Genomic DNA, 26870 nt, shown 5'->3' on the forward strand with positions numbered 1-26870 from the left:
ACATGATTTCATGTCTCAGGAATGTGTGCTGTATTCATGCAAAACAAACAGTTTTTTTCCCCCGCCCAGACAAAACTGCAGTATATGCAAGTAAATCTAAAACGAACTTATTCATCTAGGGCACAGGCCTTGAGAAGCCTAGTTCTTTTACTGTATCTCGTAATCAAATTTATTACATAAAGACAACTTACTCCAGTTGTAACCGAACTCATCCTCTTCGTCCACATCTTCTGAGACTTTGCTTGCAGATGACTGTACACTATCATTATTCATTTCTTCAAATGCTGAAGACGGAGGTGGAGGCACATGGCTCAGTGGAGCCTTTTCTGGCTCTGATTCTGATTGACTGGGTGCCTGTGGGAACAAAAGGAATGCAGTGGGTACGTGCAGTCTAAAAAAAGAAAAACTTTAGGAAAAGATATGAGGACAAAACCAAATCAAAGCCTGGCTTTAAAATACAGGACATATAAATAACGGTAAAGATAAATATATACACACATGCAATCTACAGGCTATAGTGTAGATAGGATTCAGGTAAATTTTAATCACACTAAAAAATAGTTGCCCAGTAATATAACACATTGGACTGTTGTTTGGCATTTGAGGCTCGGGCATCATTCAATTTAAAAGCTTAAATTACTTAACATAAAAAATAACACAAACTTCTTTGTGAAAACACTTCTCATTCAAAAGTATCATAAATGTACAAGGATCTGGACAAGATTTAGGAATCCATAAAATCTTCCAAGAAATTATAAAAAAACAAATTAAAACAGAAATAAAATGACCAAGAAATGAAGTCTCCAACCTTGTTTATAAAACTAAATATGAAGAAACTTTATTGCTACCTGAATCCTCTCTTCAGATACATCTTTCAAACAACATCCATGAAAGCAAGCATCTCGCATGCACGTTCGACTAGCTTGGGAGCCGCTTGTTAGCACAAAGCACGAAATCAGATATGAGGGGCTGGTTCCGAGGTACTAAACCACCATTTTCTTGCCAATGCACTTACATGTGAGGAAGTATGAAAGAGTACTTCAAATTAACTCAAACTATGGTATATTTGCTGTCATTTGGGACTGTAAGTTTATTTTTAAAAAAAAGGATTTAGTATTATCAAATTCTTACATTCGAACTACAGGATATTAAATGTTTGAAAGGTCCTAGTGGCTGAAATTGTTATTAATTTTAATAGATGCATAATCTAAGGAATAAGAAATGTCAAAATTACATGGCAGTATTTTACCTGTTACTTAATCCAGTACATTTTACATTATATCAGACTGTCTCCTCAAATTTCCATGTTAAGAGAGTACATACAAATTCAAGGGTCAGAGATAGCTAGCTAAAGTTCCAATCATGCTGTGAAGTTGTCCCTAATATGCTGAACATTTTTCGATTTTTTTTAACACAAAAATACCTCTGATAAACCTTATTTTATTTAATATGTATATGTCGCGGCCGCGCGACATCTTATTGTGACATCTTATTATTTCATTCCTACTTTGGACAAACTGACAGGCTACCGAAAGTAACCTGCCCACACAGCAGAGTCTGGCAAACTCCCCGTGGAGTACCCAATATGCCAAATACCAGTAACAATGATGGGTCTTATTCTTCTAACTCTGAAAGAACCCTTGAATATGGCACTTTTTAAAAAAATCTCAGTGCTAGGATGAAGGAGACGTTACTGGGGCCTGCTCGAGGCAATTGACGAATAACAGGATGGTTGTGATCGTGATGTATATGTCTAAAATATGATACAAATATAGGCATGCCCAAATATCCAATATTATTAGTTGGTGTTAAGAATTGGAATATTGTAAAATATAACTAATACTAAAGCTATCCGGCACTCAATATAAACTTTCCTTGATAACATAGAGTATTCTGGAATCTTAAGCTCAGCAAAAGATAAGCCTAATAAACATCAATATCATTTTTTTCACAAGTACAGGAAGGCTGATTGAAATGTACAGGCAATAGATTTTTAATTTACAAATGTGCTATGTTAAATAATTTGACTTATAGACAATTGGCAAGGTAGAGATTACTACCTCAAATACAAATTTTCTTATCTTCTCAAGTGCTGTAACATGAATTTCTCACATTAGCATTGTACAAGTGAAAATGTATGAACAAAAAGTGTCAAAATTTAATCCAACTGTTTTATTAAATATACTACGGTTGGACATAGGGGAATTCAGATTTCAGAAGTTTTATATATGTCTCTGAACAATGGGAAATTTTAGCAAGGATGAGTTAAAGTTGTATTTATTGGAATGTATAACAAAATTTAATGTAAACATTTCATTATTTTAATAGACATACAGATGAAAACCTTAAAGATTTTATTTGGTGTAGCTTTTCTAAGAATATTTTTTCCTTAAAAATGAAATATACTGGCGCTGGAACAATAGCACAATGGGTAGGGCATTTGCCTTGCACGCGGCCAACCTGGGTTCGATTCCCAGCACCCCATATGGTCCCCTGAGCACCGCCAGGGGTGATTCCTGAGTGCAGAGCCTTCCGTGCATTGCTGGGTGTGATCCAAAAAGCAAATATATATATATATATATGTATATATATTATCTAAAAAAAACTATTCAGGAACTTACTTAGGCATAATACTTTTATGCTGAGAGTAAATGAAAATGATGGCCTAACATATCAATTGTCAAATTAATATGTCTGTATTTAATAAAGGGGTAGTTAGGTGTACTATGCACTACTCCTAAAAACTTCATTTTCACTGAGACCATGCATTTAGATAGTTCTTGGCAGTTCCTAAAATTGACTAAAAGAAAACAGAACTCTTTTAACAGACATCACTTTGTGACCATTGGCAAAAATGCAAAGAGTACTCTAAGTCACTCCATGCCATGTATGCATACATCAAGTATAACATGTTATACACACGTTAAACACACATAGCATACTGCAGCAGACCCACTTATTCATGGAAATTTCACACTAACAAACCTTAAATGGTGTGGGAGCAAAAGGGTTAGTTGGGGAACAACGGAAGATAATTCTACTTGAATTCTGTAATTCCTACAGTAACAGAAAACATATTCTTTCAGATACGGCATTTCTGGTAATCCAAATTATAGTAACATGAAAATTTAATGAATATTCATAAAATGCTTTATAAAAGAAATGTTGATAGCTATCCTTCCATTTTTTGGTGGCAATTTATACGACATAAATTCTTGCAAATTTGTTTCAATTTTAGATTTATAATTCCATCAGAATATGAGACTATAGATAGAAAGGCTTTGAGTAAGATACATATTCCTGATTCAGGGACTTTTATGGGCACACATTATGAATATTTAAAAGAATCCTACACATACAATTATTTGTTGAGTAATTAACTTTTACAGAAAATAATGTTAGAAACACATTATATCAAGAGAATCGAAATCAATAAAAGGTTTTCCAGCAATTATGTGTGAAAGCAATTTATACATTTCACAACTGCCAAAAATTTAAGTATCAGTTAATGTCACTCACATGAAAAAAATCAAAAAGGCAATGGACTTAATTGCAATTCTCCCTTACTCTATGAAGAATAAAAATCTATATACTCTGACAGGATAATGAGCTTAAGAAAGGATTCGCATGCCCACTCCAAACATACAGTTGTTGGCGGTTGTTTTTTCCTGCCCATATTTCACAAACAGTGAACTGGGACAAAGGCATAGTAGAAACACAGAGCAAAGCATTCACAAAAGGCAAGCCAATGGGCATTATCCAACCTTGTCAGCGTTGAACTGTAGAGAATCAGCAAATGGGTTAGTGCTGCTGAAGTTGTACTTAGGGTAAAGGTTGTGCGGCAAGGAAGACAAAGGGGATTTCTAAAAGGAAACATAAGAGGCGCTGAGCGCAAAAGGAAGTATTTCAAACAACTCGGTTTTAAGAACAAAGTACAGACTGATTCAAATAACCGAAGACATATCCTGTGAGATTTATTAATTAATCACATCTTACGCAGTCTGGAAATAAAGGTTTATCTATAGAGACCTGATTCTAACTCTGGTTACAAACAACATAAGAAACAAGTCTCAAATTTATCTGAAATTTCTTTTATTTTCAATAAATGCACTCATTATCACAGACAGATGCATATATATATTATATATACCACTTTATATGTTGATGTTTCATGCATATCACTAAGCAATTAAAAATTAAGAGCATACGTCATTTTTATATTTAAAAGCAAATTAAGGAGTTTTTATAAAAGAAAAAATATTCTATTCCAAAATGCAAAATAAATAACTGCCTGTTAATTCATTGGGAACCTTCATTATTCTTATTTCCCACTAAAAAAAAACTTTTTATACTTTGCAATATACTAAAATCAACAGTATTTTCTAACTAAAACAGATAAATCAAATACTTTCAAAGGAAATAAATCACTGTACAGTGGTGTTCTCTATTTGTGTATCTACTTTCTGTAAGAATAGGAACATAATTTCTTTGAATTCCCTAAAACGTTCCCATATCACTGAAGGATTTATGAGCCTTTGTGTAACATCTGAAAATCCTAGTTCAGAGGCTTTTTCGTGGTTTGTGGCTTGCTTATGATATGCCCTGAGCAAGGGCTGCTAGAGTTGAACATACATATTAAAGGCAGGATCACTGCCAGATAGAATTTAGCATTTTCATAGTTTAAAGGCGGGAGAAAAAAAAGCAATTTCCTTAGCACAATAAATTCTTCTTTTCACACCAGTTTTTTTCTTTTATTGACTATATCTTTGGGGAAAATGCAGACATCTAAATTCATTTTGGCTTCAATTAAATGTTTGTGTTACTTCTCTCTCTAAAAAAAAAAGTCCTACTGGCAAGCAAGAAGAGAAGGGAGAGGTTGTCATGTGATACCACCAGCATGTGAGAACTCTCTGGAAAGACTCTACCCTACTTCATTCTGCCTGCACTAAAGCTTATGCCACATTACCCTTTCAATCTGCTCTCCTTGCAATGTTTTTCCTACAGAGGGAAGACTGGAAAAAGAAATGGGCACAATGACATTTCTGCTCATCTCAATTTTCTCTCTGATTTTCAGTTGAAAATGTCAACTATTACTTTACAAAGAGATGACAAATGCTAGTATGACCATTTATTAAGGTGGAAGAAATTACTAGGCAGAGATTAAAAATGTATTCTAGCAACAACCCAATACTGGGTGAGAAGGAGATTCTAATCCTTATACATGAATTTTTTTAGGTTTTTATGTTTCTCTTATAACTCACAGAACAATGCACAAAATCATATATGGAATACTTAAAGAGCACTCTCATATTTTGTTTAGCATTTAAAAAAATTACATAGCTCTATAGGATTAGAATTTGGCCCAGATAGCAGAGTATAAAAGTACAGCTTGACCATAGTAAGTGAAGCAGTAGATCACTGTATTATTAGGAAAAGATATAGAAATAGACTGCATTTCTTATTAAAAAAATCAATGATAAAACTTCTGCTCACAGTCCCAAGAGCTGATAAAAATAGAAATGTTATTGGCAAAGAGAAAGCAGAGGGAGGTCAAAAACATTTAAACATTTTCCAGTCTGTATTAACAGGGCCTACCCTTTAGTTGATAGTATGTCAGATTAAATTATGTAAAGACCATTATTACCTGGTCTACTTCTGGAAAATACTGATTTCTGAATAATCAAAGAGGTGAAGAGTCATGATTATTTCCATAAGGAATTAAATAACTGACAAAATCCCAGTTTAAATGCAAAATTAATTCTGATTTCCTAAAGCAAATGCATGCATAGAGGAGGAAAAAAATCTTTCCTCTTCTCATCTGAGGTTCTTGGCTGGAATACTTGTTTAAAAAAAGACTAACAAGGGAAAAATGGACATATTTATTTAAATATAAATTTTAGGTGGTATGGAAGCCTTCCTAAATCATGAAAATCTAAATCATCCAACGAGAGAGTTTTCATACTACATTTTAGAAAGAAAATAAAATAGTGGGGCAAATAATAGGACAAGAGAATATGAGCTTGAAGGACAGGCCTCCTTCCCAAGGTGTTCAGAATAGGCTTTCCCCAGGACACGGCACACTGGAATATGTATTATTTCCGAGGGCAAGAAAGTCAAGAGAAACTTACCACTCCCTTAACTATCTAGAAGAATGAAAGCTGGAGATATGATTCAGATTTATGATCTTATCAGAAATAACCTTTCCATCAGTGAAGCTGATCTATGTGATGGAGCAAACAACTAATTAAGAGAGTATCTGGTCTTTGTCATGGGGCCCTGTGTGTCTCCCTCCTCTCTCATTTGGGGCAAGACTCCTATCTCATTCCTTTGCTCAAGACACATGGCTGCATTTTGTTCCATTTGCTTTGGAATCTAATTCATATAGATAAACCATATAAAAAGAGGTACATTCATTATTTTTATCCTTAGAAGAATCAGAAAAAGAAGAGGACATTTTTTCACCTCTACAATTGAAAGGCAGTAATCAGTAATCTAGGGGGAACTCTGCAGGTTCTCTTCATTCTGATTCTTTTCGGGGTCTGTTTCCCAGAGGGCACCCCTCAGGGTCTATATGGAGGGTACCCCCTCATATAAGGAACTTACAATACACTACAGGGAAAGTGGAGAAGTAGAATTCTTCCAGCACTTGCCATTTCTCAAATTCTTTCAGTTTGATGGATGAATATTTCATCCATCAAGGAGTCGTCTTCTGGGGGAGCAGCCTTAGACTCTGCTGCATGTATCTTGACTAAACAAACCCTTCTAAGCAAGATTTACCCTGAAATAATTTCTATAAAATCAGGCATTGTTAAATTGTTAAATTTCTGATTGTGAAGTAGAAATGCTTTTCATGTGTGTGAGAAAATATCTACCTGTCTCATTATACCAAGAGCACTGAAAAAAAATGTTTGCAGTTAAAGTTTTCCAAAGTTATACTGAGAATCTTATTCAGCATTTTAGTGTATTGTCCTAAATAATCAGAAGTTAGGAATTTAACATAATGGGGAAAAAAAGAAAAAAAGAAAGAAACTTATCCCTCACCAAAAAAAAAAAGAAAAGCTTTAACTGAACTTAAATAGCCATTTACCAACACTATCAATCTGTATCTATGTTTAACACAACAAATGGAAACAACAGTAAAATAAAAAAGTAGTTATTTAAACAAACTGAATGCATTTGAAAAGAATGCAGTATGATGCAGCCCTACCATTTGGCAGATTTTCTCATGTGAATGGATAATTATTACCTAACAATAAAAACTGAATGATAAAAACTGCAGATGTGAGATAACTACTTACACTAAGAACTACTAAATTTATTTCTTATAATGAACACAGGCTGAAGCTACACCTGTCTTGACAAAAAAAAAAAGAACAAAACAAATAAAAAATAAAAACCCACAGGTTAAATCTGGCCACTTTGTATTCCAGAACACAGAATATTGACAGGTTTTCTTTTACTGATTTCATTGCTACTTTCTTTCCATCATTCAAACATCAGTACGTTAAGTTCTTAATTTTGAACGTTTAAATTGAAAAGTATTTTACAACCAAAATTAACTATTTTAAGTGTGAAATGATTCTTTTTGCATCTTTGACTTATATGGGCATTTCCCTCTTAAGTATAGAAGACAGTGTGTCGCTCTAAGCTGAAATACAGAAGCAAATCACTGTGAATTTCAAGACATCTAAAAAAGCTCCAGAAATGCTATGCTAACTTTTCAGTGAGTGTGTATGCTTCTGAAGAATTTTCAAAGGGATGCATTAGCCCATGTGAATCTGAAAACTGCTGCACATAAACGTAACAGTTTTCAGGGATGGGGAGATGCCTCAAAGAATGAGCACATGCTTTGCATGCAAGAAGTCCTGTTTCCATCACCAGTACTGCATGGTACCCAAGTACTATCAGCCAAGACCTCTGAGTACCAAGCTGGAAGTACCTCCCAAGCATAAAGCAATCATGCAATCACTAGAATACTATTGTATAGATAATTAAAACAAAATTCATCATGTGAGAACTTAATATCCAGTGGGAGAGACAAATAAATTAATTATTCTATAAGAAAATTGCAAAAGCTAGGAACTCTGTCACTGTCACTGTCCTCTCATTGTTCATCGATTTGCTTGAGCGGGCCCAGTAACATTGTGAGACTTGTTTCTGTGTTTGGCATATCTAATACGTCACGGGTAGCTTGCCAGGCTTTGCCGTGAGGGTGAGATACTCTCAGTAGCTTGCCAGGTTCTCTGAGAGGGGCGGAGGAATTGAAATTGGGTCGGCCCTGTTGGCCACATGCAAGGCCCTACCTGCTGTGCTATAAAGAATATATTTAAAAAGAGAACGCCATATCATTGGCTTCTCAGAGACCCCACCAGAGAGCAAGAACTAATCTGAATGACTAGCGATATTCCTCTTAACAACTTACAAATTTGGGACTAAAACATCAATAATTATCTCTCTACACACCTATGGCAACCAAGGAGTCCAATTTGTGTGTGTTTTCAACAGACTTCCCCTGTGTATGAAACATGGCAGAGAGATTTCCATAACTGCTTTTTCTCTGAAAAGCAAACAAACTTTAGACTGTCTTTTGAAATTTTGACTCCGTTATCTGTTCATGCAGAAAACTTGGCCCTTGATACACTAGAGTCCAAGTTGAACACTGTTGGGAAATGCCTACCGTGCCCTTTGTGTTTGCTTACCCTTGGTCTGTTAATAATGCTCTGTACCATAAAGACTACAGGGTTGCCTGCTTTCCGAATGGCTTCCACAGCTTGCTCATGGCTTGCATCTCTGAGGTCCATTCCATCCACCTGCAATGGAAGGCCTCAGCTTAACATTTCAAGAAGCTACAGACCAACAGAATAGTTGTGGATCTGGAGTTTTCGGCATCCAGGAGTGAGGGTCACTGTAAAACCTATTTCAGAACCAAAAATGACTGAGACTATTATGAGGCTACAAAACTTGAATCTGTTCGGCTGCCTTGTCCTCTCTTACTCTGCACACAGATTTGTGCCACCAGTAATCAGCTAAAAATAATACTCAGCTAAGAGGAAGGCTCTGCCTCTATTTTACCTATACAGTTAAGTTCCACTAAATTGATGATTCTGTGTCATCAAAGAAATAATGTGAAGGGACTGCCTAGCAGCACTATTTTTCATCATAAAAATCACCATACCCATTTTTCTCTAATTCATCACAGCATGTTTTTCAAAGACAGTGAGTAGTCGATGCTTTATGCATTTCTCTATTTAAAATATGAACAAAAATCGAATTTTTAGAAAAATCCAACTATAGTAAGGTTAGTTTTACAAAAGGATCTTTGCAGTAAACAAGAAAGAAGCTAAAAGCCAAGAAATTGTGCTTATTAATATAGTAGTTCTTATATAAATGGCTAGAAAAAAATAGGTTTTGTAACAATTTAACTAGTTTGCCTTGATGAAGATCAGATCACTTTGTATGCTAATTGAACAGAAAGGAAAAGATTTTTAAAGGCCAAATGCTAATCTCCCCAAAACACTACAATAATACAATTTTTTTTTATTTTCATTAATCAAAATATGGGATAAGTAAGGTTGCGCATAATTTTGGAAAATTATATCTCTGCATAGAACATTATCACCTTGAAAATAATATGTACATTTAATTAAAACCCTCCGTAAGATTGATAAAAATATCTATTTCAGTGTATATTTAAAAATATTTCTAATTTTTATAAAATAGTAGTTAGTATTTTTAGAAGATTTAAAATATTGATAACATTCTATGATTTGTCCATCAGTAGAAAAATATGATGTTAAGAAAACAATGCTACAAAATATGTTACAAAAAGAATGTTAAATCATTTTGCCAAGTCCTAAGGATGCCACAGTGATAATAAAATTCTTTGCCTATCAGTCTCTACTTACCTAGTCTCATCCTCATTTAGTCTACTCCTACATTTTCAGAAACTCAGCAGAGACATGTTTCAAAATCCCCAGAATTACATAGTTAGTCTAAGCCTTCTATTTAACAAATATACCCCATGTACATAGGATATTCAATAGACCATGGCTATATTACACATAGCATTTTATAACACACAGTAAAAAATACTTTCAGTTTGAAAGAGATATTTAAACTCCCTCAATATAAACAGCAATTGGGTTCAAACAAGTAAGGCTTTCTAGGAGCAATATAAATAATACTTTTTCCACTTAGGCAAAAGGTTTTTAAGAGTGACCTATGCATTAAATAAACTTCCTGGTGAAAATCTGAAAGCAGAATTTTAGATAGCACTATAAGTCTTTAAAAAAGGGGCTAAGTTAGCATCTAGTGAAAAGTAAGGATGCACTAGGCCAGAGATACAGTGTATACATATACAAATTAAAACACATGTCCCGCATGCAGCAGACTATGAGTATATACCTCAGCGACCCAAAGGTCCCCAGAGCACCAACAGGGTATCTGAGGTAATCCAGGGTATTACAGGATTCAGGGACTGACCTACCATATGGTCAGCTGAGGATCATGGAAAGGAACCTCTGAACACCTCTGGGGACACACTCACCAACTCAAAGCAAAAAAGGATGGACATGAGAGGACAGGAAAAGGTTATCCTCTTCCTTCAAAATGTAAAAAAACAACAGGTGGGGTTCCTGATTTCTGTTCAAGTCCCAATCTTTCTTCTTCATCTTTCAATGATGTTCAGTCAATAAAAGATGAAGTTCCTTAATGTTTATTTTATAATGTTGAACTGTTAAGTCTTCCTACATACAGTTAAGGTATTTTCATGTGAAATCTAGGTAGATTTATAAAATGACTTTCATTTAATTGTCACTATGCTAATAAAACAATTTCTACTAGAAAGCTGTCTCTTAGTCTGTTCTGTAAGTCCTGGCAACTCAACAAACTCAACTCAACCCTTGGCAACAACCTACCTGGGGCAGATAACCCATTCTTTTCGCTCTCAGTCAAAACCATGATAATCTTGAACAAATTTCAAATATTCTCAAATGATCTGACTACCTGCAAACTCTGCCTTATTGACAGGGAGAGGCAATGACCTTCTCATGAGATGCCCAGAGCCTAGTATAGAACCTAGATTGCAATGGCTGCTTCAGGAAAATAGGAATATTTCCTGTGTAAAGAGAGTGACTCTGACAGAATGCTATTTAAAATATTAAAACATCTGCTTTGCATTTAGGGACTTGGTTCAATTTAATATAAAAATTTTTTCTCTCAAATTATATATATGTATATATACATATATATAATTACATACACACATATACATAAAACTTGTGCACATTCATATGCACACATACAAAACCACACAGTCCTCAGTGATGACCATGAAGAGTACTGAGATGAAGAAAAATACAAGAATTTGTTTACAATTTGTACTAAGAAATTGTACGAGGTCTTAGCATGAAAGATTTTACCAAAATGATCTGCTTGGAAAGGAAATATCTCCAATAAGTATATATATATAATAAAATGATAATTACTTCTTAAATAAAGAACTAAATTATGATGCACATGCCTTTTGGAGATGTGTATATATTTTATACAGTTTAATTTAAAAACTGATTTGTTTAGTCTCTAAATCAAGATACATATAACTAAGCACTCACTGAAGAGAAAAATTCTGAATGAAACTGAAACACAATGAAAGGGGTGTTTTTAACCACAAATGTTTGACTCTAATACTTGAGGTAACGAACTAAATGATGATGATGATTCTCCAAGGAAAGCTCAAACAGAAACTTTTTGCACAGAGGGTTCAATAGGAGGTACCTCTACTATTCTATCTCCAGGTTTCAAGGTTCCATTCTTGCCAGCTGGACTATCTTCGAGAACGTGTTTGATGAAAATGCCCCTCATCACTTCGCCATTGCTTAGACGACTCCCCATCCCTCGTCCACCAACTATGCTGATGCCCAAGGACTTGCTTGGTTCTCGCCAAAGTTCAACCCTACAAAAAATAAAATTTTGAACTTTAAAAAATGTAGCAGCAAAACATCATGGCAATAGAGGTGACAGTAATTTCTTGGATCTGACATCAGGAACACAGGGAACAAAAGTAAAAACAGACAAACAACACTTAAACAAAAAGCTAGAAGTGTTGCATACCAAAAGATACTATTTTAGGGAGAGAGGTTTTTTCCTAGCAGGAAACCATTTCTGGTTCAATCCCCTGCACTGCTTATGCTTTTCTTTAAGAAGTTAGGAGTGTCCCTGAACATAGAGCCAGAAGAAGCCTCAGAACATCAGGTGTGTCATTCCGCACTGAACCTCTGACACGCACAAAAGAAAAACAAAGAAAAAGAAAAATATATACTAGCAGTAAATGGGGCAACCCATAGAGAGGGGAAAGTTAGTTGTAAATAACATATCTGATAAGTGGTTAATTTCTAAAATATTTAGAGAACCCCTCAAAGTCAATCACAATAAAATAAACAACCCAACTGAAAAAAGGGCAAAATACTTATTTCTCTAAACATCAACAAATTGGGTGGAGAGATGATGGGTAATGTACTAGTTTTCCATGCAGCTAACCCAGGTTCATCCCCAGGGACTACACTATGTTTCCCACAGCCCTGATAGGAGTGATCCCTGAGCAGTTCTAGTTGTGGCCAAAAAACAAAGAAAATGAACAAATGCTACATGAAAATTGCTCAACATCACAATAAAAAGATAAAAGGTAAAGGCCCTCCCGTTGATCGTCGATTTGCTCGAGCGGGACCAGTAACGTCTCCATTGGAGACTTTGTTGTTACTGTGTCTGGCATATCGAATACTCTCGGTAGCTTGCCGGGCTCTCCGAGAGGGGCAGAGGAATCGAACTCGGGTTGGCCATGTTGGCCGCTTGTAAGGCAAACACTCTACCGCTGTGCTATCGCTCGTAAATATTAATAAAAACCATGAGATACCAGTATATGCCCTTTAGGGTGGCTACTGTATATTTTTTAAATTTTTGGTGAGAAAAAAATGAAAAAAACTTGTACGGAACTGGGACCTTTGTATACTGCCTATATACTATGTTGGTAGCCATGTGAAATGTTGCAGTCACTATCAAAAACAGTATGGAAGTTTCTCAAACCTTAAAAGTTGAATTATTAGATTAATCTGCAATTCCACTTCCGGTTATATTCCAAAGAATAATCCAAGTAGCATTTAAAAACAAAGATGCACACTGTTATTATAATTATTAATATATTAATATTATTCATGGTAAATTTAAAACACGATTAAAAAATTAAAAACAAAGATGCACACTGTTATTGTTATAATTATTAATATGCTACTATTATTCATGGTAACCAATAGGTATCTTTCCAAGTATCCATGGAAAGATGAGTAGATGAACAATTTAGTATATCCATAGGACAAAATATTATTCTACTTGAAGATGAAGGAAAATTCTGACACAGGGCGCTACAAAGATGAAGTTTTAAAACATTATAGTATGTGAAATAAAGCTTACAAAAACAGCAATATTCCACATGTATGACATAACTAGTATATTCAAACCCACCGATACAGAAAAGGGATTAACGACTGCTATAAGACATTGGGAGTGGAGGGAATGAGAAGTTACAATGCAATAATACAGAATTTCAGTTCTGTTGAATGAAGAAAATTCTGCGGTTGAAGGGTGGTGATGGTTACATAACAATATAACTATGCTACTGATATGCATGCTGAAAAATAGCTTAAGTTTTTTAAACAATGAAACTTGAAAAATTCAGTGGAACAAGTTACATACTTATCTTTTTGCTAATATGATTTGCTCAACTTATTAAATTTTCCCAATAGCAAGACAAAATCATTTCAAATAGTTTAGAAGTTACATGTCAATGTAGGAATTACTGCACACATTAATCAAGAAATCAAGCAATCCGTGAATACATGTAGCTTCTTAGGAATCAAAATTAAGAAAATAAACATTACTAAATATACTATGTTGGACTCTTACTTCCTTGGAAATCTCTGACTATGTGTATCTGCTAAGAGTCAGAGTTAGGAGGAAAAGGAAAGGCAAGATTCTAGATGTTCTGATTTAACTACCACCTTGCCCAATTTATTTTGTATGGAACCTTGTTTTCCTCTTTTCACCCCACTGACCACATAATCTTCTTGCTGTTACCTAAATTCAAGGGGCAGGTTCTCCAACTTTAGGGCCCTGGCACTTGCTACTTCCTTTGTGTTGCAAGCACTTCCACCTCCACAGAGTAAACCCATAAACTGCGAATAGCTATAACAGTTATGAGTAAATCCCATAATTTCTTGTTAAAAGGCTAGGTTATAAGAACAAGGTGATTTGTAATAAGTTATTTGGCCAAAACGAGGGTAGACATCAGAATCCTGGAGGAAAACAAATATAGCAAGCAGAGAGTTCTGAGATAGACTAATGAGACTTTAATATGCTCCATGCAGATTAAAAGGAGAAGTACTTGGACATTCAAGTATGCACTCAGAGGTGAGAGATGAGGATTTCTCAGTGAGGAGATAAGGTTTGAGGTATATTCTGATGCAATGAGGAAAATCCCAGTTATGAAAAGGCTGGAATTAAAGCACACCATGGATAGAATTAGGGGCCAAGCAGCTAATCAAAAGGTGACCATTGACACAGTTCTTTCTTTGGGGAGGTATTTTTTTAATTGAAATCTACAGTTCTAGAAATTATACCTGTTTATTTTGAAAGGATCTCACAGGACTTTTGTGTTTAACAAATTTATGTTAATAGTTTAAACTAATTAAATACCTACTCATAATTTTCTTCACTTTAGGAATTATATACAACAATATTTCTCATTTCTTAAAGCTGTGTCTTAGGTAAAATAGTAGAAAAAATCAAAATTAACAATCATAAGTAAATGAGTTGAAAAAATATTGGACTGAATTCCTAAATTCTTTTCTTAAAGGAAAAAATAAATTAATAAAATTAAACATGTCTGAGGGTATTTGTTGTTGGTATTACATTAGAAAGTACTTCCAATGATTTCTTCAGCACTAAAAATAACATCATCATCAAACCTTTATTGTATTTATTTTGTGCTTGACATTGTCCTCTATACTTTCATCTAATTCTTATGTTATTCTAATCAGGTGGATGGTCTTTTTAGTCACATTTTATGAATAGGAAAGAGGTTAAACCATCTTTGCATGATAGCAGCCTACGTTCCATACAGGGAACAGAGAACAGACAGCTTTTAATACACTCCCTAAAAGAAAGGCTGCAACTCAATGAAACATTGGAGAATATAAACAAGTGAAGGCTGACAAAATGACCACAATTTAGAAATACAATTAATTATATGCTGAACATAACACAGTAACCATTTTAATGAAAGTAATGAAAGGAGAACTATAACTTTTTTCAGATATATCCTGCTTCAGGTTAATTTAGCAGAAAAAAATCAACTTCCTTACTACACCTGTAGGTTATTACATATTTGTATACATATACACACACACACACATATATATATATATGAGTGTGTGTATGTGTGTGTGTTTTACAATAAAATTTAGAAAACTAAAGGTAAAATACAGTTCAAAGGTTAGGCTGTCTGAGAGCTACACCAGAATCCCAAATCCAAGGTATGCTCTTTTGCTAAATAATAATTGTATCACCTTCAGGAACTTAATTTTTCTCTTTGTACTTTTTATCAGCTATGAAATAGGGCCAATAAGAGTCTCAATATCAGAGGGACAGGGGACACTAAATTAATGAATAAAGTATAAAAGATTTGTCACATAGTAATAAATCTTTTACTACATAGTATAATAATTATGATCACTGTGATAATGTTAGCAAGATATAAAATTCAAGCACTATGACAATAAGGAAAAGTCTTTTTATATCACACATTGCTTATTAAGACAAGAAAACATTTTCTACCTCTTAGAATGACAAAAACAGTTATTTTAATTATCATATCATCTCCTAGCTAATGAGGATGAGCTAAAGAGAAACTCATATACGGAAAATATCTCAAAGGTCTAAGCACACGTTTTGCATGCAGGAGGCCTTAATTTGATCCTTAGCACCACTAGGCCCCCAAATACTGCCAAGAGTGACCCCTGGCACAAAGCAAATATCAGCACCTAAGCACGGACAGAGTATTGCCTTCAAACATTTATAACTTACCTTTAAAAGCATTTGATTGATAACTTCTTTAAAATTCAGCAAAATTTATTTAGGAGACAGCAAGTCTAATTCTAGACATATGCTTTGATAAAATTTTATAAGTATAAGGAAATGGATTTACTGTACAGAATAATATCATAATGAATGGCTACTAACCAATCAAATATCAGGATGGGATAAACTACAGAACATTTGTATGCTGAAGTGTAAAACAATAAATACATCAAATGAGTAAGGTCTTTATATACCAGTATGATGGATCTGCAAAATACTGAACTTAGAAAAAAGAAATCTATACAATGATTTATACATTATGACACTGATTCTGCACTTGCAAATCGCAGATGTTTACTTTTACTTTGCATTTATCACATCCAAAGTAAAAAGAGAACTCACTATTGCTTATTAGAGTAAAATGTATATATACTAAAATACTCTATTTCCCTATAAATAATGTTTGTAAAAATTGCTAACATCCATCATTATTTGAGTAAGTGTCATCATAACATTCTATGACCTTTCATCTCAGGATACCTTAGTTTTTCTATGTATGTTAGTGGATGCAAAGTATTTTGAGAAAACTTTATTAGTTTCTGTAATCTTACCCATATAGATAAGATCTTACACACTTAATACAGTGTTTTACTCCTAGGTAAGTGGGAAAAACGATATTCAGTGTTTCAGACCAATATGGCTATTAATTTCTCAAAAGTGCCAACCCAACATGGTCGATCCAGGATACTATTTTCAAAGTGGACAGCACAGCTAAAGTTTCTAAAATATATATATGTGCATATTAATATATGTATGCTTACTGTTGTATACATATATATGTATATTTAGATAAAAAGCCAATGGCAGTAAGTTATGCATCAATAGCAACAACAGTTTTTCCAGGCTCTGCAGTAATACAAAGACACAAAATTAAAGACACCCAGTACACTTCATTTAAAAAAAGAAAAATAATAAATCAGTAAAACAAAATCCCAGAAAATAGCAGAGTTCTGTAAGTGTTGCGCAACTTGGTGCCACTTTGCAAAAGGATTTGCTATAAGGCTGACTCCTCTCTAGTTTATTAAGTCCATTTCAGATAAAGTACCTGATAACTAGCCGAGATTAGAAATGTTTTAGAAAGTTAGAATTCAAATCCATTTATTCAAAACATTTCATATATTGCCTCCCCAAAACTCCTTTTTCTCCATGCTATTTTATTTATTTAATAATTTTTATTTATCTCTTCCTTTTCATTTGACTTTTTCTCCACCCTATTTTATTCATTTATTTATATTTATCTTTCCCTTTTCATGTGACTGCTATAGACAACAATATTCAGATTTATCACTGTGACAACAGAGCGACAAAATAATTTCATGGTTTTTCATTTGCCCATATTCTCAAATTAAAAAGAAAAAACATTAAATACACATTTTTTTGTGCAGATCTAGCATTTATATTTTGTTCCTTCTGTAGAAAATAATGGAGACAGCAATTTCTGCAACAGGCTATACAGCTTATGACAGATTTCAAATCTAAAAATCATTTTAGAAGACTATTTTTTATGAAAAAAATATTTTCCATACTTATAAGATGATGCAAGATAGAAAGTGTTTAAATGGTGTGGCTACAAATTCAAGTTCATTTATGCGCAAGGAAAATTATCATCAAATACATTACATTTCCTAAGAGCAAAAGTGATTTCTTTTGAGCATTTTATTTATTCATTACAGAATGTTGTTTTCTAAATGTAACTCAACTTTATTTAGTGGAGTATGCAATGGATATTTATAATTTATGTACAATTTATACTTAATTCAACTAACCTTATACCTTAATTATTTTGTTTCTCTACATCTTCCCTTTTTAAGTAAATTATCACTTCTCCTTGAAGGCAGGGTTATGTTTTACACTTATCTGTCCTCAAAATTACTAGACTGGGTTGATAATCTGAACTCATTAAATTGATTATATTCGGCATGAACAGGAAAAAATGCCTTATTGTTGCTTGATGATTATATATGACCACAATTAGGAGTCATTCTTTTTATTACAAATGGAATTGACACTAGGTAAATCATAGGTTAAAATAACCATAGCATGTGGTTTAAAAATGTTTATATACATGTAAGTTTTGAATATAAATGTTTGAATATATGTTTTCTAAAAGTGCCAGAGAAGATTTAAATTAACATCTGGTGGTCAACATGGAGCGATAGTGTAGCGGATAATAAGGCATTTGCCTTGCATATGGCTAACCCGGGTTGGATTCCCCCATCCCTCTCAGAGAGCGCAGCAAGCTACCGAGAGTATCTCGCCCGCACAGCAGAGCCTGGCAAGCTCCCTGTGGCATATTTGATATGCCAAAAACAGTAGCAACAAGTCTCATGATGGAGACGTTACTGGTGCCTGCTCGAGCAAATTGATGAACAACAGGAAGATAGTGCTACAGTGGTCAACCTAAGATAGCATTCTACAGAAAATGTTATTCATTCTTTTTCCCATGGATAAGGTTCTCTAACTAACTTTACTGAAGCCCCTACTATGTGCCCAAAGCCTGTGTGAGGCAATTGTCTACCATGCTACATAAGAAGAAATGGGAGGTTACTTGCTCCAATTTGTAATTCAGCAATTAAAACTGCACCTTCCTATCTTTAAACCGAGTAAAAATCAGACAGAAACAGTCCTTACCGCCTGGGTTGATTCCAATTGCTATATGCTGCATTTTGAAGTTCACTTTCTTCTCCCTCTCCTTCTTCTCGTTCTGGAAGTTCTGGAATGTCTCTGTCAAAGAGTTACAAAGAATTCCAAAATACAATAAGTCCATGCAAGAGTATAAGTATTTTTACTGTTAACTTGAATAAATTGAATACTTCCTTCATTATTCCTACCATATTTGTCCAATAAATGTATAACACTTTACATTAAGGGGAAAGGAAGATCCATTCTTTTATACAATTAAAACTACCTAAAATCAGTCTAACATAATTTGCTATGGAATATCTGAAAAATACACGTCTTGTCTAATATGTTTCTTTGTATTTAAACACAGAGGAAAAAAAGAGCAGATTGCAAAACAGAACTTAAATCAGAGAATTCAACAAGTATTTAAATATATATATATATATATATATATATATATATATATATATATAGTAACTGTGAAAGAAGCTAGGGGTATTGCGCAGATTTTACATTTACACAACCTCTGTTAGAACCCTGCCCAGCCAGAACTTTTCAAGAATGCTGAGTATAGTATCTCTGTTTCCTAATGTGGATGGAATATTGCTTTCCCCACAACATTTTTTAAGTGCTGAGATCAATTCCCAGGGCCTCACATATGTCATGCCTATGCTCTGCCACTGACACATTTCTGGTCAATTTCCTTCAGCCTTTAACAGAAATGAAAATGTTTTATGCATCGGTTATTGTCTATAGAGATTGGTCAGACACAGACGACTTCATATGAAGTAGTTTAAGTGTACCCACGTTCGAGTGTCCTTATAATGTTAGCAAAATTTTAAGAGAAATATGTCAGAATACTTTAAAAATAACCAAAGATAAATTTTGCGAGTCAATAAATGTTTCTGTTCTTTTTTACAGTTACTGAAAAATCTAAAGAAAATATATGCACAAATGTTATTTATTCTATACTGATAGGAATACCAAACTAATTTTAAAATCTTCAATCTTTGAGATCAGAAGTCATCTAATCTAATAATGCATCTGTGTTTGAATGTGTTTCCAAATAGTTTTGGCAAGCAAATACCCAGCTTCTTCTTAAACTCATTTATTCTTGGACCTGAGTGTCAGAGGGCTTTTTTTCCCAGACATTAAAAGAAAACCTAGGGACCAAAAAAGAAAGTACAGGCATTAAGGCACATGCCTTGTATGCAGCTGGACCTGGTCTGATTGCCAGTACCACATGGCTGTACCAGTACCAACCACTGCCAAATGGGGACCCAGTGGGTCCCTGAAGTACTCCATCTTTGGATCTTAGAAATGAACTGTCCAGCCTGGTTGGGTAAGTAGATCTGTGAATGGCCCCAGCCCCTAGAAAACCATTTGTGGGGCACACCCTTATGCCCACTGAACAACACTCCCCTGCCCCCAAATCTCTGCAAAGAAAATCTATCTGCTTCTAGGTTCTACCTACTAGCTAAATTCCTCTCCAGTCTAAAATGAGATACAGAGCTCTGAATGATGTCAGTCTGAGGATTCAAACCTAACATTATACAGAACTGTTGGAAATGGATAAAAAAATGAGGCTTTAAAAAATTAATGTTACTCACTTACAGGGAAAATATAAATTAAAGCCATGATGAGGCATTTCACACTAATGAGAACTAATTAAATAAAAAAGAAAATCGGGAACAAAATATGGAACAGGTTTTTTTTTTTTTAATAACCCTGAGATACAGTTACAAGCTTTCATGTTTGAGCTTCAGTCATACAATGATTGAATACCCATCCCTCCACCAGTGCAAATATTCTACCACCAATATCCCAAGTATCCCCCCTCCATCCAAGCCCTTCCTCTGCCTCAATAGCAGACAATTTCCCCCATACTCTCTCTCTACTTTGGGGCATTATGATTTGCAGTATAGATACTGAGAGGCTATCACGTTTGGTCCTGTGTCTACTTTCAGCATACATCTCCCATCCTGAACGATCCCTTCAACCATCATTGACTTAGTGATCCCTTCTCTATTCCAGCTGCCTTCTCCCCCAGCTCATGAAGCAGGCTATGGAACAGTATTCCTGGCCTTTGTCTCTACTGTCCTTGGATGTCAGCCTCATATTATGTTATTTTATATTCCACAAATGAGTGCAGTCCTTCTATGCCTGTCCCTCTCTTTCCGACTCATTTCACTTAGAGGGTTATTGTGAACGTAAATTGGTGCTGCCTCTACATAAAACAGTACATAGATTCCATAAAAAACTAAAACTAAACAGCCCATATGATCCAACAATACCACTTCCAGGCATTTATCCAAATAAATATGAAGACATGTCAATTTATTCAAATGATAAAAATACTAATTTGAGGTATCTGTACCCTATGTTCAAAGAAACATTATTCATAATACTGAATCAACATAAAGTATAAGTAAAAAAGGAAGTTGTGGTATATTTACACAATGGAGTATTATTCTGCCATTTAAGGAAGTGAAATTAGTCTTTTGGGACAAAATGGATAGAATTTGATGTATACTAAGTGTAAATAATAAGGAAATGAAAGACTGTTATTAGATGGTATCACATATATGGAATATGCATACCTTAAGCAAATCAACTGGCAACAAACAAGAAAATTAACTCCTAAACTTGATGAAAATTAAGAATGGTTATGAGAGGGAAAGAAGAACAATGGAATTAAGTGTTATTTTGCTTGTAGAATGGCACTGAAACTCTGTAGGGAATATGGTGAATTATATACACATATGGATAGTGAAATTATGTACTACAATAGCACAGCAGGTAGGGAGTTTGCCTTGCACATGGCCCACAGGGCCAACCCAAGTTCGATTCCTCGGCCCCTCTCAGAGAGCCCGGTAAGCTACCGAGAGTATCTCGCCTGCACAGCAAAGCCTGCCAAGCTACCCGTGACGTATTTGATATGCCAAACACATTAACAAGTCTCACAATGGAGACGTTACTGGGCCCACTCGAGAAAATTGATGAACAATTGGAGGACAGTGACAGTGATTAATCAATGATAAATTGATTTAAAAAATACCTGTTTTCTCCCTTGATGCACGAGGGAGAAATATTTCCTAACTTTTTAAAAGACTTTATATTGTTTTGGGGTATTTGGGGGAAGGGGTCACTCAGCAGTGCTTGGAGGACCATATGTCAGGGAGAAAATTAGGGTTGGGCTTATGCATTGCAAGTACCTTACCCCTGTTTTGTCTCTCTGGATGTCCTGTAATATTTAAAGACTCCTAATACATTATGTATCAAGGACTTTTAAAAGTCATATACAATTTGTGGGGCTGGAGCGATAGCACAGCGGGTAGGGCGTTCGCCTTACACGCGGCCAACATGGCCGACCCGAGTTCGATTCCTCCGCCCCTCTCGGAGAGCCCAGCAAGCTACCGAGAGTATTCGATATGCCAAACACAGTAACAACAAAGTCTCCAATGGAGACGTTACTGGGCCCGCTCGAGCAAATCGACGATCAACGGGAGGGCCTTTACTTACTTTACTTACTTTACATAAATATAACAAGGCATTCAATTTAACAATGTCCCCCAGTAAAAATGTAATCTTTAAAATGCATCCATATGTTAATAAATAAATAAATAAAATTTCTAAGAATTTAAAAGAATGAAATAGGAAAGAGCATGGTAAAATACAATACAAATTTCAATCCCAGGAAATTAAGGGAACAATGTTCATATCTGGTATAAATTCCCAAATTTATTGTTAAACGTATTGTATTATATGATATAAAGATGATTTTAATTTCTTGATCTGTTTTTTGATATATGTTTCAAATTTTCTACACTCAAAATTTAAATAAAAATGTCAATTTTATTTTAAAAATAGGGGTAAAAAGAGAGAGTTTTAAAAAATCTTCAACCAGGAAAAAAAAAAACTCAGCCTTTTTGATTGGTCTATGGCTCCCTAATTCTGAATTCAAAAATATTATTTATAATTTGCTATATAATTAACTCACTGTACTTACCTGCCAGTGTATGAAGAAAAAATATCGAGGGCCATTATTCCCCCAGATTGTTGTCCAAAGCTTATTTTGAACTCTTCCAAATGTTCTGCAGGCACATATGTAATTCTGGAACGAAACAATATCCATGAAAGCAAAGAAAATCAAGGTTGACTGTTAAAAAAACTTTCAAAATACAGAAATGAAATTATGTTTTCCATTCCACTTTGCATTGTCACAGAACTTATTTTAATTGGTTTACTAGTCAGAAAGTCTAAACTTCAGAAAAGTAAAATACTGTAAGGGCAAAACGGGCAATAAAAATTAAATTTTAAAATGCAACTGATCAATTTTGTTTACCAAATAATTACAAGGGTGAATTAGGGCACATTATCTTGGAATTAGGAACTAATAATTTTTAAAAGCTACATCTATAAGTCCTGAAACGTAATTATCAGTATTATGTCAATTATACAAAGATATTTAGACTCCTTAAAGGAAAAAAAATAGACATTCTCTAAATTAGACACTGCTATCCCAAGTTATTTTACCTGCTTCCATAATAAATTATATATATTAACAATGATTATAACACTATTAAGTTAGGAGCTCCCAAGGCTGAAGTTAAGCCATTATAAGTTTATGAAAAGACGTGGTTTTGTGACAAATTCTTACAGGTCCATTTTGACTTCAAAAATAACGCTACTATTTATGCTGGTCACATGTTATTTCAACAAGCACTGGCTGCATGACTACTATGGAAGATAAGGAGTTACATGCTAAATTACAGGTATAATACTTAAAAAATAATACTTTGAAAATCAAGTTTGCTGTACAGCCGGGAGGCTATACGGTTGTTACTACTTTTTCAAGCAGACTGTTCCAAGACACTTAAATAATTGAGCGAAGTAACAGAAATTCTTTATCTGAAGGATCAGCAGGTTTATAAAGACTGAAAATAAAAAAGTACGCATTAAAACTGCACAAGATTAAAATCATGAAGACTATTGAAAGTTCTACTTATAACTTACCCACAGAGAAAATAAAAATTAAAGCTTTAGCAGTGGAGATCAGGACCTAGAATAAAAACTATACAAATGACATGACTGTGTGAGGAGGATATATAAATTTAGATACTGGTTAGTCCAGAAAAAGCATTTACTCTGTGAGATCATCTGAGTTTTGAGTCAGAATATGTATTTCTGTTACTCATAAGTAAGGAGATAGGAGGGCAAGTCAGTGCCAGTGAATTTCCAAATCCTTAATCACAAAAAGGCTTTCACTTTTGGGGGGGTCTGTTTTAAGCTGAGAATCACGATACAAATGTAGGGAATCATAACAGCTTATTTACTCTTAACGCTGAGTAGAATATATGGACCCTTGGACATTTCTTTTTAATACTTTCACCTACATCAAAGATCATGAATTGAAGCCAAAAACCAATTCTCTGTATTTAAGATAAGGCTGAGGGAAAGAGTTATATTCTAATTCTAGCCCCACTTAATATGTTTACTTATAAAAATACCATCTTTCTGGTGGTACAAAAATACATGGAATAGTAAATCTGCACTTATCCTTCAAAATAGCCACAAATATGTAACTCATTATGCTGTTAAAATTGTATTTACAGAATGAAAAAATACATATGCAAGAACCTTTATTTAGAAAATACTATTTAAGGAAACTAGTATTATTTCTGAAGACTCAGTAAAGATAAAAATTCTATAAATAAAACATTAAGGAAATAATCAGAATAAAAGTATAAAGAGAAAGTCAGAATACAATAGCAAAAAAGTATAATAACCAGTTTAAAGCAATTAATTTTAATCGGTTTGAAAAAGAAAAGATGTTTCCATCACAAAGCTGAAAACTTGTACATTTGTTTCTATTTATTCTTCTTTTTATCTAGAGTTTGAGATACAGAGGAAGAAAAACTAGACATATTTTTCAGATACTTTAGGTAACCATGAGAAAAAGGGAAAAAGGCATAATGTAACTCAACGTAGACAGCAAAACCACCAATACAAGCATCCCACCGTGCAGTAGCACATACAGAACAATTCAAAAACACAGCTGGTAACACAACTACATATAAGAAAATCTCTAAATCATCAACAAAGCACACTGAAACTGGTTATGAAACTGCATAAACGTACTGAAACAGCTTACTTGTGAATTGTATTAAAATCTGTTACATGTAAACTAACCTTGGTTATTCATAGAGTGAAAGAAAAATTCCAGCATCAGTGATGCTGAAATATGATATTATTATTAATCCAGAGATTGCTCCTGTACATGCAAACAGGATCAGCCCTTTACAAAGGAGTCTGAAAACACAGCAGTTGCAATTTATGATTTTCAAATGAGTTGACGATCATCAGTGCAAAGTAAAAATACATCCTCACTGCTCTCTTAGGATCTGTGTTCTTATAGGAAGGGGGTGAGGGCAAAATGTACACGTTACATCTCTATCAGGATCAATCTTTACATTGGGACGTTACAAAAGCACGAAATGGTTTTCACAGACAAGTTGTAACGTACAGCTATAATGAGCTTTTGAATCACCGATACTCACACATAAAAGGGGGCTCGATCGTCAGCAGGTGCTGTAGAAAATCTAGAATGTGAAGCATACGCCGCAGCATCTTTTTACAATGGTGTTAACAAATGTCAATGTCTTGTGCTGAATGTGAGATGCATACATATGTAGTTAAAAGTGGATGCTCCTGGTTGTTTTTTTCCCCTTTCCACCTCCCTCCCATCTACACCTCCCCCAGAAAAGCATCTGCTCTTTACTGATGTCTATAGCAGTGATTATTAACAAGCATGGAAAAATGTAACTGCAATCAATCTTTTATTCCTTGATCAGGAATTCATCCCACATTTTAGGTTAAGGCAGGTGAATTCAGATTCAGCTCAGTAATTATCTGGCAGATGTTAGAAGCAGCTGCTGCTAAGCGCAAAACCCTGGCTATTATTACAGAAATATAAGAGCTCCTGGCAAGGTGGAGTGAGAAGTGAAACAGAATGCATTCTGGTGAGGCTTCACATCTGGTATTCCATAGAAAATAATGAAACCTGGAACTTGAACTGGCTGTTCTTGAACTCTTAAAACTCAAATTATCTACCCAGGCATGCATGAAGGCCCTCACAAAATTCCTAACTATCTATCATAAATAGCAAAATAAAAATCTAGTGCATTGTCTCAATAAGCAATGCTTTTCCTAACACTAATCAAATGATCTAACAAACTTTTATAGCCATTTTTAAGTCCTTCCAATATACTCCTCCATCAACACTCTAGATTAACTAGGGCTCATAACAAGAAATAATAAAAAGATCTGGATGGAACCTAGGCTTTACAATGCTAAATAAGCTAGAAACAACATTATGGCTTCGTGAGAAATATTGCAGGAACTAGATTCCTTTGGGGAAGATTACTCACATACTCACATAGCTTTAAAGGTTATAACCTCCCCCCCCCCCCCCCCCACATACACACACATGAAAGTAAAAGTATCAGAGCCAAAAGCACTTCAGGCAGAATGTAGAGAATCTGGTGCTCAGCTTGGCTCTGATCAAGCTAAATGGCAATTTGTTTGATCATCTAATGCATTTTTTTTCTGTAAAAAAGAATAGTGGATTCTAATTTCTTTCTACCATTTATCCAATCCAATTAATAAAGTTGTAACTAGCTGAATCATAGGATAATTTTAAAAAATAATGCGTCTGGTTAATATTTATGTGTGTGTGTGGGTGTGATACTCGCACAGGTGAGGATTTGAGTATATGAAACCAATTGATAAATTGATTTTAAAGGTTCTAGAATTCTTATCTCCTTAGTGTAAAATACAACAGTAAATTTTTCCTCCTGGGATCCTGATGTGATTATTTATGAAACCAGATCTGTAGATAACCTTCAAGATCATAATAAATCTGCTTTTACATAAGTAGTTAAATTCTGATACTTATTGCAATTGGGAAAACAAATAATACAACAAAATAAACAACTAAAAGAATAAAGAGAAAACACCCCAAAGCCTAAGAACATACCTAACAACTTTTCCAAGAGTTG

At 34.4% G+C, this 26870-nt stretch overlaps 1 protein-coding gene across 5 annotated transcripts in view; it reads right to left on the bottom strand.

Moving 5' to 3' along the window:
• MPDZ (multiple PDZ domain crumbs cell polarity complex component) overlaps positions 1–26870 on the bottom strand; it is a 189427-nt gene that overhangs the window by 42909 nt on the left and 119648 nt on the right. The window contains exons 23-30 of one of the 5 annotated variants that reach the window (XM_056117060.1): positions 25371–25412; positions 22820–22924; positions 18820–18912; positions 11776–11953; positions 8700–8810; positions 3765–3863; positions 2986–3057; positions 192–354 (exon numbers count right to left, since the gene is read on the bottom strand). In XM_056117060.1, the coding sequence (XP_055973035.1) occupies positions 192–354; positions 2986–3057; positions 3765–3863; positions 8700–8810; positions 11776–11953; positions 18820–18912; positions 22820–22924; positions 25371–25412 (863 nt within the window). The remainder of the gene's footprint in view (positions 1–191; positions 355–2985; positions 3058–3764; positions 3864–8699; positions 8811–11775; positions 11954–18819; positions 18913–22819; positions 22925–25370; positions 25413–26870) is intronic. The other 4 variants (XM_056117061.1, XM_056117062.1, XM_056117063.1 and 1 more) reach the window with 4 other exon arrangements.

This window comes from Sorex fumeus, unplaced genomic scaffold (assembly GCF_029834395.1).
Source record: "Sorex fumeus unplaced genomic scaffold, SorFum_2.1 ptg000034l, whole genome shotgun sequence".
In the NCBI taxonomy this organism is placed as follows: domain Eukaryota; kingdom Metazoa; phylum Chordata; class Mammalia; order Eulipotyphla; family Soricidae; genus Sorex; species Sorex fumeus.